The sequence below is a fragment of the Neofelis nebulosa genome, chromosome 9 (assembly GCF_028018385.1).
Source record: "Neofelis nebulosa isolate mNeoNeb1 chromosome 9, mNeoNeb1.pri, whole genome shotgun sequence".
NCBI lineage: Eukaryota > Metazoa > Chordata > Mammalia > Carnivora > Felidae > Neofelis > Neofelis nebulosa.
In genome coordinates this window covers 11,698,185-11,711,761 of record NC_080790.1, presented here as the reverse complement: position 1 = coordinate 11,711,761, position 13,577 = coordinate 11,698,185, and the positions used below count along the sequence as shown (strand labels likewise).

At 37.7% G+C, this 13,577-nt stretch overlaps 1 protein-coding gene across 3 annotated transcripts in view; it reads left to right on the top strand.

Moving 5' to 3' along the window:
- The window catches only part of NBAS (NBAS subunit of NRZ tethering complex), a 333,323-nt gene that overhangs the window by 139,834 nt on the left and 179,912 nt on the right, over window positions 1-13,577 (top strand). For all 3 annotated transcript variants that reach the window (XM_058682573.1, XM_058682572.1, XM_058682571.1), the window contains exons 26-28: window positions 3,078-3,211; window positions 9,140-9,202; window positions 11,683-11,805. In XM_058682573.1, coding sequence (XP_058538556.1) covers window positions 3,078-3,211; window positions 9,140-9,202; window positions 11,683-11,805 — 320 coding nt within the window. The remainder of the gene's footprint in view (window positions 1-3,077; window positions 3,212-9,139; window positions 9,203-11,682; window positions 11,806-13,577) is intronic.

Sequence of the window (13,577 nt, the reverse complement as noted above, 5' to 3'; positions counted from 1 at the left end):
TTCTGTCTTTTTTTAACTGTCTTTCAGGTGTATTAAAAATGTTCTTCACGTAGCTTGTGCACATTTTTTGTTAAATTTATTCCTAAGCCTTTAGTTTTCTCTTTTTCTATTATAAATTAAGTTTTCCCTACCTTCACTTCCTCTGTTTGTTGGTTTTATATATGAAAGCTATTCATTTTGTATGTTAATTTTGTATTCTGCCCCTTTACTAGTTTCTTGTCTTGCTTCATTCTCTGGGGTTTTCCAGATATCCTGTCTTATCGTCTGCTCTTCATCTACTTGCCTGTAGTGCATAATTTTAAGATATTTATTATTTATTTATTTATTTATTTATTTATTTGTAATTCATTTATTCAGTCATCCATTTATTCATTCATTCATTTAATATTTGTTTATTTTTGAGAGAGAGAGAGAGAGAGAGAGAGAGAGAGATCGCACAAACGAGGGAGGAGCAGAGAGAGAGGGAGATACAGAATCTGAAGCAGGTTCAAATGCATGGCTCAAACCCATGAACCATGAGATCATGACCTGAGGTGAAATCGGACGCTTAACCAACTGAGCCACCCAAGACTGTTTTTTAAAATAAAATTCTAATCTTCTTACACTTTACCTTGCTGTGTAGCATGGAGAATAATCTGCTACTCATGGTGGGGAAGACTCACTGACTTCCTAGAAAGTTTTAAAGGGGCTCTTTTCTGTTAGCTTGAGGTGGGGCAAATGATGGTTTAATAGTCACTACTGAGATATTAGGGCAGGCATGATGGAGATAAGAGGAAGTGTGTTTTACACTTTATGAAGTTAGACATCTTGTAGGTAGATGAACAGAGCACAAATGGTAAGTGCCTTAAAATGGTGATCATTACAATTTATGTGCTAATAGATTGCATTAGGAAAGATATACTGAATGGCACGGGAAGCAAACAAAAAGATGCCATAGGAATATAAAGAGGAAAAAGTAATTTATGTATCAGAGTAGAATGAAGATAGAGTCTTTGGATTAACATTTATTGAGCATGTGTAAGAGGCTGTAAAAATCTGGCCAAGTCCAATTGAAGTTCAAGCCAGGCAGAGATAAAACTGGATTATTAGGGAGGTCGTAGATAGGGCATGACTGAGTTTTTGAGAAGTACACTACGACAGGGAGACATAATCAGACTAATAGCATGTTTAGATGAAGGCAAGTAATTGAATTTGAGTGAACTAAAATTTGCATAGAGGTTTGTAGGACCAGAACAGTGAGCTGGCACCAGGCACGAAGGACTTGAGTGGAAGGCAGAAAGTTCATTTTTTACCTTTCACATTGTAGGACTGCAAAAGGGTTTTCAAAAGGAGATTTTGAACATATATGATCAAGTATGGACTTTAGAACCTTTAACTTCCAAGTGATTCTTTAGTGTCGCAGGGAGGGCAGGAAAGGAAGCAGGAGAATCCAGGGAAACATCAAAGAGTTTGGCTTCTGCTGCAGTTGGTTTTCCATTTATTCCTTTTCATTCAAACTGGTTTGTTTTTTTTTCATTTTCCTGTAGGAGTTGCATTGTTGAATACTGTAGTTTTTGTCAGTCTCTCCCATTCTTACTGTGAAATTTTCCCGCGGGCCTGTTCCTGCAGGGCTGAGGGGCTGTTCCTGTAGGGCTAAGGGGCTTTTCCTGCAGGCTGTGGGGCTGTGAGAGCAGGTATCCTTAGCCCTGGTTTTGCAGCCAGTTGCCTGCATCTGACTCCTGGCCTGACCACAGCCAGCTTTGTGCCGCGAGCAAGTTATAGGGCCTCTTGGGGCCTCAGTTTCCCCTTTATGTAGAATCGAAATAGAACTAGTATTAACCTTACAGGGTGGTTTGAGGAATTGAGAATTCATGCGTGTGAAGCACATAGAAATAGTACCTGGCACACAGTAAGAAATCAGGAAAAGTTAGCGATTTTAATTAAATAATAATGACTTTTACTGTGCCCTGTTTGTCTCTTTAACCAGTCTGTCACTTTGCAACCTTGGATAACTGTCACGTGTCGATGTCAAGTTAATGGGATGTTTTTCTCTTAACACCTTGAAGAAATCTGTAGAACTCCTGTAACCATACTACCTCAGAAGACTGTACTTTCCTCATAACCTTGAATGTTTCTTCTTCTGTCCATGCATGTGATTTTTCCAGCGAGACGATAGATGCCTTTGGTAGCTTCTCTCCATCACTTTCTTGTCTGTTTTGTGAATTTCTGCTAAAATGCTGAACCCCACTAGGTCTTTATTATGGAAATTATTTTGTCATTGAGGGCTCTAAACTTATTTTGTCATTGAATAGGGCTCTAAGAATATAGTTTCAGCTTTCTATTTTCATTTCTTTGGTGGTAATCATGTAAGTGTTCTTCACGTATTAATTTATTTAGTCCTCACAACTGTGACATTATGGAGAGTTGTTAATATCCATTTGTATAGATGAGAGAAACAAGGCACAAATCCAGTATTTTTATATCCTAGAAAATACTCCAGAATGGGAGTCTGATTTGCGATGGAAAGGTGTATCCTATAGAAGACAGTGACCCAAAGTAGCCATTCTTTCTGCACCAGAGTGTGCTCTGTGATTTGAATATTACTGCATTACAGTGTGACTTCTTTTGAATAGACTGTCAGTGCTGTTTAGTTACATGACTAATATATAATGCATACTGAAAAATAGTAGGTTCAAACATCTCTGAATATTAGTTAAGGAATTTTATACATTTTTGTAATTGAAACACATAAAATTTGGCTTTAGGGTTAGAAATGTTTTTAATGAAGTGCCTTTTTAATTCACTGTGTTTCTTCTATCCACTTTATCTTGAATGGGTCATAAATTGAAGAATCTGTTTTCAGCAGATGCAAAGCTTATGGGTACAAATTATGTTTTCTAGCTGATTCTGTAATTAAAATGTGATTTCATTCAGAATTATTAAAGACCCCAAAAGTCTGTAAGCTAAAGAAAAATCAAGATTTGTTTTTGCAGGTGATTAATTGCACTATTTAATATTCTATTGACAGTTGTACTGGGCTAGGGAAAAACGGACTATAAATCTGACTCTCAGTACAGCATGCTTTATTTTCTCTGTAGCTGCAGCAAAAAATTATTCCGGATCAGGACCAACTGATGGCAGTCGCTCTAGAGTGTATCTACAACTGTGAACGAAATGACCAGCTGTCCCTTTGTTATGACATATTAGAATGTCTTCCACAAAGAGGATACGGGTGAGAATCCACAGTGTGCCAGTCTTATTGTCGTCTTTTTTGTCCTAACAGCTGAAACGAAAATGTTGTTTCCCTGAGTGTTCATTAGAGAGAATTTGGGGAATATAAAAACATGTATAGAAGAAAATGAAATCATCTGCAAACCTGTAGCCTAGAGATAAACTTTTGTTTTTCCAACAGTGTATGAGCAGTCACTGTAATTTTGTCAACTTGGATAAATTATCCATTAAAAAACAAACAAAAATACCACCACCATGATGAAAATTACTTAATTTTAAGTGCATAGACAGTGATATCTCTGTTTTCAGTTGTGTTTTTCATGAAGCTTTTTTCACATTTATGGGCTTGGGGTAATCTATGAATTATTTGTTCTGGGCCCTTGCCTACAATAAGCATGTTAAGTAATCATAGATGAATATAAATAATTTTATTTTACTTTATTTTTCTTGCAGTTTTATTGAGCTGTGATTAATACACAGCACCGTGTAAGTTTGAAGTGTTTAATGTAATGGATGGATATCCATACATTGTAAAGCGACAAGTCTGTTTAGTTAACATCCCTCATCTTCTACAGATACATACATACACACATACATACATAAATAAGTAAGTTTTCTACCTTGTGATGAGATCTTTTACTCTTTTGAATATAGCATACAGCAGTGTTTTGGTTGGTTTCAGTTGTTTGCCCAGATTGTTCCTTGACTGGAACATGTTGCTTCATAACCATCTTAGCGCATTATGTCCCCTGTACGTACTTCTCTTACACCTGGAAGTTTTAAATGTTTTGACCACCTTTATTCGGTTCCCACTCTACCCACTCCCATCCCCCGTAACCACAAATCTGATTTTTTTCTATGAGGAGGGGGTGGTGGTTTTTAGATTCCACATATAAGTGAGACTGTCTTATAGTATTTGTCTGTCTTTGACTTATTTCTCTTAGTATAATGCCCTTAAATCCCATCCATGTTGTCATAAATGGCAGGATTTCCTTCTCTTGTGTGGCTGAATAGTATTCCACTGTGTACGTGTAAATAGCACTTTTTCTTGATTTATACATCTGTTGATGGACACTTAGGTTGTTTCCATGTCTTGACTGTTGTGACTAATGCTGCTGCCTCTCTCTTTTCCTTTAAGGAGATTTTTATTTTTTGTGAAATGAATGATAGAAATCACCAATTTTGCATCCCAGTGTGAAATAATGGTTTCACGCAGTCATTAACGGTACTGCGGTCAGGTGAAAGATTGATGGGTAAAAGATATTTGCGTGATGCCAAAGTAGTAGCTCAGCATATTTTTAATATTTTTTTTTTGTTATTTCAAAGGGGAGATTTAGCTTTATAAAGTACAAGCCTGACTGTCACCATCTTTCATCAAGCTACCACGTGTGGTATCACGGTCAGCCTGGTGTTCTGTGCCTCCTGCAGAGATGCATTATGAAGTAAAATCGTTCACTCTGAATCTACAGTCCTTGAGCTGAACTTCTGCTTTACAGTAAATCAGGGGATAGGGGATCAAGTCCAAGAACACATGAAGGAAACAGATACATACGGAGGGTGAGGCACTCTGCAAGCCAACTGGTCTTCTGACTTTGAAAAGCCCGCGTCATGGAGAGAAAGAAATGAGTGGGGGTGGGAGATGCCGATCTAAAATCAAGCGTCCGAACAGACATCATCATCTCCTAAATTTTAACTATAAAGCAATGTATGCACATCATGAAAGTGAAGGAATCGAAAGACTTGTGATCGATAAACAGTTGTTTGCTGCCCCCCCCTTCGTCACGCTCAAACACCTGTCTTCCAACAGGAACACTTGCGTAGATAATGGTTTTCTTCTGGTCTTTGCCTGCCTCCTCTAAAACGGTAGGCTCATGCTGCTGCCGCAGTGCTACATGATTCTTGACTTCCTTTCATGGAGGTCTACCTCTCCCCATACCTGCTTGTCCTACTGTTCTGTCAGTGTGGTTAAGGCTGTAGTTTCATCACTGTGTTAGTAAATGTTGTTTCTACAGAGCTGGGTATGATTATATTTCCTTTTTCTGCAGCGTTTTCTTGTCCCTGAATTGGATCATTTCCTTTTTTGTTGTTTGCTTTGTTCCCATTTATCTCCTTCAGTCTTCTGATGGAACGTAAAACTCTTCTTTACAAAGATATCTCCGTTCCTTCCCTTTTTCTTGTCTTCTCTCCCCCTGTCTTCCTTTTGAAGCCTCCGTCTTGGACTTGTCTTTTCTCTTGCTTTGATGTGAATTAATTGTTGTGTGTTCTGAGCACCTGCCATCCCGGGACTTGCTGCGCCTCTCTTGGGTTGCATATTGCATTTCTGAGATCTCTTCTCTTCTCCTTCCTTCTCTTATTCTCCCATTTTGATGGAGCAAAATCTTAATAGCTTCCTGTCAAAGGTTACATGGAGGCATTTTGATTTGAAGACCGTCCCATGTCAGAAAGATAACCAGAATTTCCCCCTTAAACTTGATAGTAGGCTTGGCTGTGCCTGCAGTTCTAGGTTTATAATTATCTTTTCCTTGGGAGTTTTGAAGGCATCCGTCTTGTCCTCTCCTCCCAGGATTGTCGGGTAGTCCCATATCATTCTGAATTGTTACTTTATATATGGCTTTTCTTCCTTTTTGGATATTTCAATACCTTCTCTTCATCTCTGTATCGTAAGGGTGTGTTTTATTGCGAGTCTAAATGCATTGTTGTGGTGTTCATTTAGTTAGTCTGTTCCAATCTGGAAACTCTTGTCTTTCAGATCATTGGGAAATTTTCTTATATTCTTTCCCTAATCAGTTTCCTTGGTAATTTTATTTTTACTTCCTTCCTTTTTTTTTTTCTTTTTTACCTTCTTTCTTTCTCTATTTTTTTTTTTTTGCACTTTCTTCTTTGTTTACTACCCCTTTTATTCTTTTGCCCACTTTCTGATCTTCTGTTAAATGATCTAAGAGTGTCTTCAGTTTTATCTTCTCATCCCTCTTTCAAATTTTAAAGTTTAGTTTAGCTTTCTTATTTAAATTCCAGGAACATTTAAAATAAAATAGCATCCTAGTCTTGTTTCAGAGATGCATGTGTACCTGTTCCTCTGTTCCCTGCATTACCCACGTTCTCACCATGGTCTCTCAGTATTAATATCCTGTTTGTTTGTATCTCTGCTTTTACCGTTAGGGACTTTCCTTCATGTCCAGTGATTCTTGGCCATTACTTTATATCTAAGACATGAGAAAGCTGCCTGGCAGCCTATGACAGGCTGAAGCCTTTTCATGGTAGGAGTGCTTGAGGGGTGGCCTTGTGTGTGAGCACCTCATTTGTCCTCTTGTTTCAGGTTTCAGTTTTGGATGTTTTGTGTCTGTGGTGCTCTCAGATGCTGTCCATTATGTCGTAGAGATGTTGGGTAGTTTGGAGATCTTGATCGTTCATCTCCCCTCAGCAGGGGTCTCAGTACTGACCACCAAGAAGGAGTGCAGGCAATGAGACTTGTCAAAGTAAAGCTAAATGGAGACCATAGTAGTGCTTAATACATCCTTTCCTTCCTTGGTCTCAGTTGAAGGAATCTTCTTGTAGGGAAAGGTAAATCACAGAGTGACTCTGCACGTATGTATTGCCCAGACCTATACAGCTATGACCATAGGCCACCTCCCATCCTTAGTCAAGAGCAACAGGAACAGCAGGTGTGTCTGTGGGAACCGTGGGCCCCCCTGAGAGCCATGGGCCTTCAGTAGGCAGCAGAAGGCTGGTAAAGGGACTGTAGTAACCGATTTTGTAGCAACCTACGTTCGGTTACCGAATGTAGTAGCCGATTTTGTACCCATCATTTAGAAACCTCAACCCAGTGGCTATCAGGGTGTTAGTAGTAAAACTACTCTTTGCAGAGGGTTACAAGAGATGCAGAGGCCTCTCTTAACATCTGTGTCCGAAAGCAGAGTGATGGGAGTTTTTTCCCTTCGATGGCCCAGCTGGGAAACTTGATGGTCTGTCTTTCAGCTTTGTGCCTCTGTTGTGGTCTTTGAATCTGCTAGTCAAACTCATTGGCGTCCAAGTAATGTGTCTAATTTTTAGGAATAAATGTATTAGACTTTGTTTTTCAGGAAGATCAAATAAGCATAAATATCAACTAGAGCCTATCTATTAATTTTTGAACAGTAATTTGCCTACTGTAAAGTATCAGTGGAATGATATTAAAAGAACATTTTTTAAATGTAGACATTACAGTTACATTACAGAATTAGTGTGGTTTTGAAGAGTGTCTAGGCTAAGAAATGTCTCTTTATCTTGGCTTTAGATTAATGATATTTGATCTAACAGATTTTTTTTTTGTAAATAAAAAAAAATAGCCTGATACTCTCTTGTTTTCCATTTATTTCTTAATGATTATATTTCACATTTATAATTTTCTAAATAACATGTCATTTTAAATTAGCCCCATATTAAAATTCAGAGCCTCAGAGTATTTTCTGAGGTTCTCTTTGCTCTTCATGCCAAGTTTGTCAGTTTGTATTTTCCTGTGATTAGTTGTTTGTTTTTAGCAGTTACATGATTCTTTACCAAATGGTAAACTATGTGCTTTTTTCGCCATGAAATGAACACTTATTTAACCTCATTAATTTTTCGTGTACCTTACGTAGGCAGCATGTTCCATCTGGCTGAAAAAAAAAAAACTTATTATGTTTGTGAATATCAATTCACAACGGAGGAACACCATATTCTTGAAAGTCAGTGACAAATGTTTATTGTAGAGCTCCACAATGATAGTTAAGAAATTACTGTCGTGTGTTAATAGAAGGTAGCTGTGACAATTGACCTTCTGAAGGACTTTAAGTGGAACATACCCTAACTTAACACTTTACGTCAAGGCCTCAAATTGGTTTTAAAGGATAGTGTAATCTTTGTAAACTGCACAAATAATTGCCAAATAGATTGAGACTAGGAAAGATTGATAGTTTTATAGTGAGTATTTTTGGGGGTTCAAGTTAGGACATTTTTAATTTTCTAAGTTCAGATGAAGAGTTTTATTCGGTCATCTTACTAATAAAACCCTAAGACCTGGCTGGGATTCAGTTGCATCATTGGGGTCGGGGGCACTGGAGAGCATCAGGTGCGGTGCCGCTCGGCTGAGGGCAGTCCCTCCATATTAGGGACGCAGAGTTGTACCGGTTGGAAGGGGACTTTTATAGTAGTGTCTCAGCTTTTGTGCCAGATCCCTGCATTCACTTGTACGTGTGTTGCTCCATACTAAATCTACCAGCCACATTTGTATTAGTGTATGATGTTTGCCATGATAATGTTTCTCCTAGTCCCCTGTCCACATGCTTCCTCAGAGAGGCCTTGCTTTTTATCGCCACTACCTTCCAGGGATTATCTACATGATAGCCTTGCTTCTTTTTGGTTCCTTAATATTGAAGTGGGTGCAGAGGGAATGATGACATAGAAGAAATCTCCTGAGTATATAGAATCCTAATGGAAACTTCCAGGGGGTGGTAGGGTTATAGACAGGTGGAGGAGAAAGCCAATGTGCAGGGCCGTGCTTCCTAACCTGTTTTCTTGGTTAAAAGAACAGAACCAAATGGTGATTTTACTTTCTACCTCTTTTTTTTTTTTTTTTTAAGCAAAGACTAAAATTGACTTATAATTCTTTGTTACTTTTAGCAGAATTGAGCAAAAAGTTCTTCAGTAAATACCTGTCCATATAATGCTAATCAGTAATAGAGAATATCATTCTAGTCCAATTTTTTTTTTTTTTTCTTCTTCATCTCTTGAGTTGTGAAAGATGCTGGCTGAATGCATTCAGGAGATGACTAAAATTTTACCCAGGCAGTGTAATATTGTTGTATATTAACTATAAGGGAAACATCGTTTCTCTTTTTCACTTCATTGAGTCTTATATTTCATATAAGAAGCTACTCCTGAAACTTTTTTTTTTTTCCTCTTAATCCTTTAGTCCTAAAACCGAGGCAACCGCAGCTCTTCATGATATGGTAGACCAACTGGAACAAATTCTCAGGTGAGAAAAATGAATCTGCTGGCTTTGTGCTGAGGGAGGAGGTCTGTCCAAGAAATACTACCTTTAGTATGTCTAGTGTATTTCCAGTTTGACTTTCTATTTGAGTGCATTTTCTTAATGCAAATGTACAGCTAGCCTATGTAGAGTAGTAAGAGCCTGGACGTTGAAGACTGGCAGACCTGTGTTCAAATCCAAGCATTGCCACTTACAGGCTCTGTGATATTTGAGCCTTCGGCTTTCTTATGTAGAATTTCAAACTCATGAGATTATGGGATTTTAGATGAAGTTTTTAAAATGGCTCCTACACAGAAATGTTAGTTTCTGCAGCAATTACTGTATCTTTCAGCAAACAATATTTATTATACTCCTGACTTTCATTTTTTGGGCGTATTGCACTTGATGGACTATCTGAACTAGATCAAACTGCACTAAAGCCTTCAAGTAACTCTGTAGTCATATTCTTTACTGTCAAAATGAAGCATTAACCTTTGTCTTGGAGCCTGAAATTTCCCAATTTACTATTTAGGAAGTCATGTGCTGTTTACTAGTATTTATATGTGTATATGAAGATGCTTGGGTAATTTTTAAATATCTGTATTAAAATTTTAGGGATAAGAATTTTTCCAATATATATAATTATAGATTAATAGGTAATACCATCACTTTATAGTGGTGATAAAATAGTCAAGTATATAATTTGGAGTCTACTAATTAGAAGTTGTATTCATTCAGTTTAAGGGGCTTGAGTATAAAAATGTTTCAAGTTGTATTTAAGGAAACAGTGTTTTTCTGTGCTGTGTATGTATGGGAGTTTAATGAAGAATTAATTGTTCAGTTGCCTCCAGACCTGTGTTTCCTCTATTTATATTGCCTAGACTGAGAGGTGTTACTTTGTGTTCTGAAAGTTACAGGGTTTTTTCCTTGAAAAATGCTTAATAAATCAAGCTTGCTCTTTGTTTTCAAGCTTTGCTTCTTTTAGGTTGGCTGTGTTTCTTCTCTCCCCAATGTCTCTGAAAAGTCGAGCATCGTTTTGAGTAAAGCTTAGTGGATTAAACCACTATAGAATCATTACTTACAAATTTGAGGATTACAAATTTTTTCATCTAATGAAATTGAGAACAGTTATCTCAAAAAGATACAGTAAAATAAACACGGTATATTTCACCATATGTTCCCTGGGCGTAACCATGAGTGGTCCTGATGTCACATTATGCTCTTAGAACCTCAAGGAAACAGTAACCCCTTGTCAGTTTCTGGATGGTACCCATGCCTTTGCCTCTTTAGTTTAAGTCATTTTTTAAAATAAGGACTTTTTATTTCTGTTCCACTTCATAGCCACCAATTACTGAAAAATGTTTTAGCATACCTAATACCAGGTGACATGACCCATGAAACCTGTTCTTATGAAGAGCTAGCGAAGTCTAACCAGTCATTCTGTGAGTCCAGTAGTAGTTAATTCATAAATGTGAGGTTCGGGGAGGCAAACCAGGTCTCAAGACGATTCATGTGAGACAAAATTTGTGACATATTTTATATTTTTATAGAATAGATTTTGGAGGGAGATTAAGCCTTGTGGTATTCCTGGGGCTCCAACTCTAAAATTGTTTATTTCTTTTTTTTTTTTTTTTAATTTTTATCTTTTTAACGTTTATTTATTTTTGAGAGAGAGAGAGAGACAGAGCATGAATGGGGGAGGGTCAGAGAGAGAGGGAGACACAGAATCGGAAACAGGCTTCAGGCTCTGAGCCGTCAGCACAGAGCCCGACGCGGGTCTAGAACTCACAGACCGCGAGATCGTGACCTGAGCCGAAGTTGGACGCCCAACTGACGGAGCCACCCAGGCGCCCCATTTATTGCTTTTCTAACAGCCTTGCCTATAATAAGTTACTCAGCAGGTTTGTTCAGAGTTAAAGCTTGGTATTGAAATGATAGATTTTGCTTGTTTTACTGATTTGATGCTTTTAGAGTACACGAAAGTTACAAAAACTATTTTTGGATAAAGATATGTCATACTTTTGAAAAAATAGTTACTAGTTCTAAGTACATGGTCATAAGAGTATGGGATATAAAACTGGATACATAATTGTTAACTTTTTTTGGCTGAGAATTAATGTAATTTGTAAAACTGGGTCATTCTGTATGCTATATATTTTTTTAAATACTAAACGCCTAAATGCTACATGTAGAAGATTCTTAGATTTTTTTGGTTTGGTAACAAGACTTTAAAATATCCTTTTCTCGGGGCGCCTGGGTGTCTCAATTGGTTAAGCGTCTGACTTCAGCCCAGGTATGATCTCACGGTCTGTGAGTTTGAGCCCTATTTTGGGCTCTGTGCTGACAGCTTAAAGCCTGGAGCCTGCTTCAGATTCAGTGTCTCCCTTTCTCTCTGCCCCTCCTCTGCTCATGCTCTGTCTCTCTCTGTCTCAAAAATAAATAAAAACATTAAAAAAAAATTTAAAATATCCTTTTCTCACTTTAAGTGTGTCAGAGCTTTTGGAGAAACACGGACTTGAGAAACCGATTTCGTTTGTTAAGAACACTCAGTCTAGTTCAGAAGAGGCACGCGCGCTGATGGTCAGATTGACCAGGCATACTGGTCGGAAGTAAGTAATGAACAGAATTAATCAATACTTGTATATGGTTAAAAATAGTAGTATTTTTCTTTTCTTTTTTTTTTTAATTCATTGAGTTATAATTGACCAACAATAAATTGCACATATTTAAAGTGTACAATTTGTTAAGTTTTGATATATGTATATATTCATGAAACCATCTCACAATCAAGGTAATAAATGTATCTGTCACTCTTAAAAGCTGCTTTTTGCCTCTTTATGTTCCCCTCCCTTCAGCTTCTCCCCATCACTCCCTCACCCCTACCCTAGACTACCACTGATCTGTACTTTTATCACACTTTGTTGACCTATTCACCTGTTTAGGGACATGTGCGTTGTTTTGAGTTTTGGCTTTTACAGATAAAGCTATGAATATTCGTGTACCGTAAAATATTCCTGATATTTTATTTTCTTGTGTTACTATAAATAGAATTATTTTCTCAATTTCATTTTTGTATTGCTCATTCCTAGTGTATAGAGTTATTGGTATGTGTTAAAATATATTTTTAAAAATTTTGATATATATTGAGCTTGTGTCTTCCTACCTTGCTGGACTCCTGCATTAGTTCCAGTAGGTTTTCCTGAATATTATGCCATCTGCGAATAGAGACAGCTCTAGTTCTTTGTATACAATTTTCCCCTCTCTTTCCTTTTATTGGTGTTAGCATGGTGTGTCTTTTGGTATATAGCATGGTATACCTTTAACGTTCAATTAATTTGTGGTTTTGTATTTGAAGTGTGTTTTTTGTAGGTAATACATAAGTTAGGCCTTTCTGTCAAGGTCTGAGCTGGAGAGAGCCAACCTGCCACGTGCCATGTAGTTATGGCGGGACTGTAAGGGCATTAAGACCCTTCAGACCTACTTATAAACAATAACAACCTTGAGATGGTAGATGGGTGAACATACACCACCCAGATGTCTGCGGGAATCCTGTCCCAGTCAACAGGAGCAAACTGCTTGGTGGTTTGCTCAAGGAACCCTCCTTCCTAAGAAATCCCCTGGCATTTTGTATTTGTCTCTCCCTATCTCTGTCTTTTTCACTAGTGTACTCATAGTGATTGATGTGTGTGCCTTATGTTCCTTTTGAGATCATAAGCTTCTCTGGGGCAAGTGTTATAGTTCCCATACATCTAATAAAGGACCTCATATATCGATGGTCCCCTCCCAATAATTATTAAATGAATAATTTAAAAAGTTTTCGCAACTCAAGTCTTAAGATTTTTTTTTTTTTTAATCTTTATTTATTTTTGAGAGAGACAGAGACAGAGTGCGAGCTGGGGAGGAACAGAGAGAGCGAGACACAGAATCCGAAGCAGGCTTCAGGCTCCGAGCTGTCAGCACAGAGCCCGATGCGGGGCTCGAACTCACAAACCGTGAGATCATGACCTGAGTCGAAGTCGGACGCCTAACTGACTGAGCCACCCGGGTGCCCCTTAATATTTTTTTTAAAAACTATAAACAAATGGTCAATATTTCTGATCATGTTGACTCTAGAACCTTGTCTTCAAGAAAGCCTTGCTGTTGCAGCTAGATTACTTCCCGTCCTTCCTTTGAGTCCCTCAAATACTTCTGAAGTCCTTGTAGTTCATCTCTCATGGTTGTTCTACTTTGAATATGTAAGAGAATATGGCCTCTTTTTTTTTTTTTTTTTTCAAACTAGTTAATTTGAAGTGAATCCTAATTATTTCATGTATGCTACCATAGCTTGGCCTTCAGCATCTATGGAATATCCTTATGCATATTTTAAATGGTAGCAGATTTC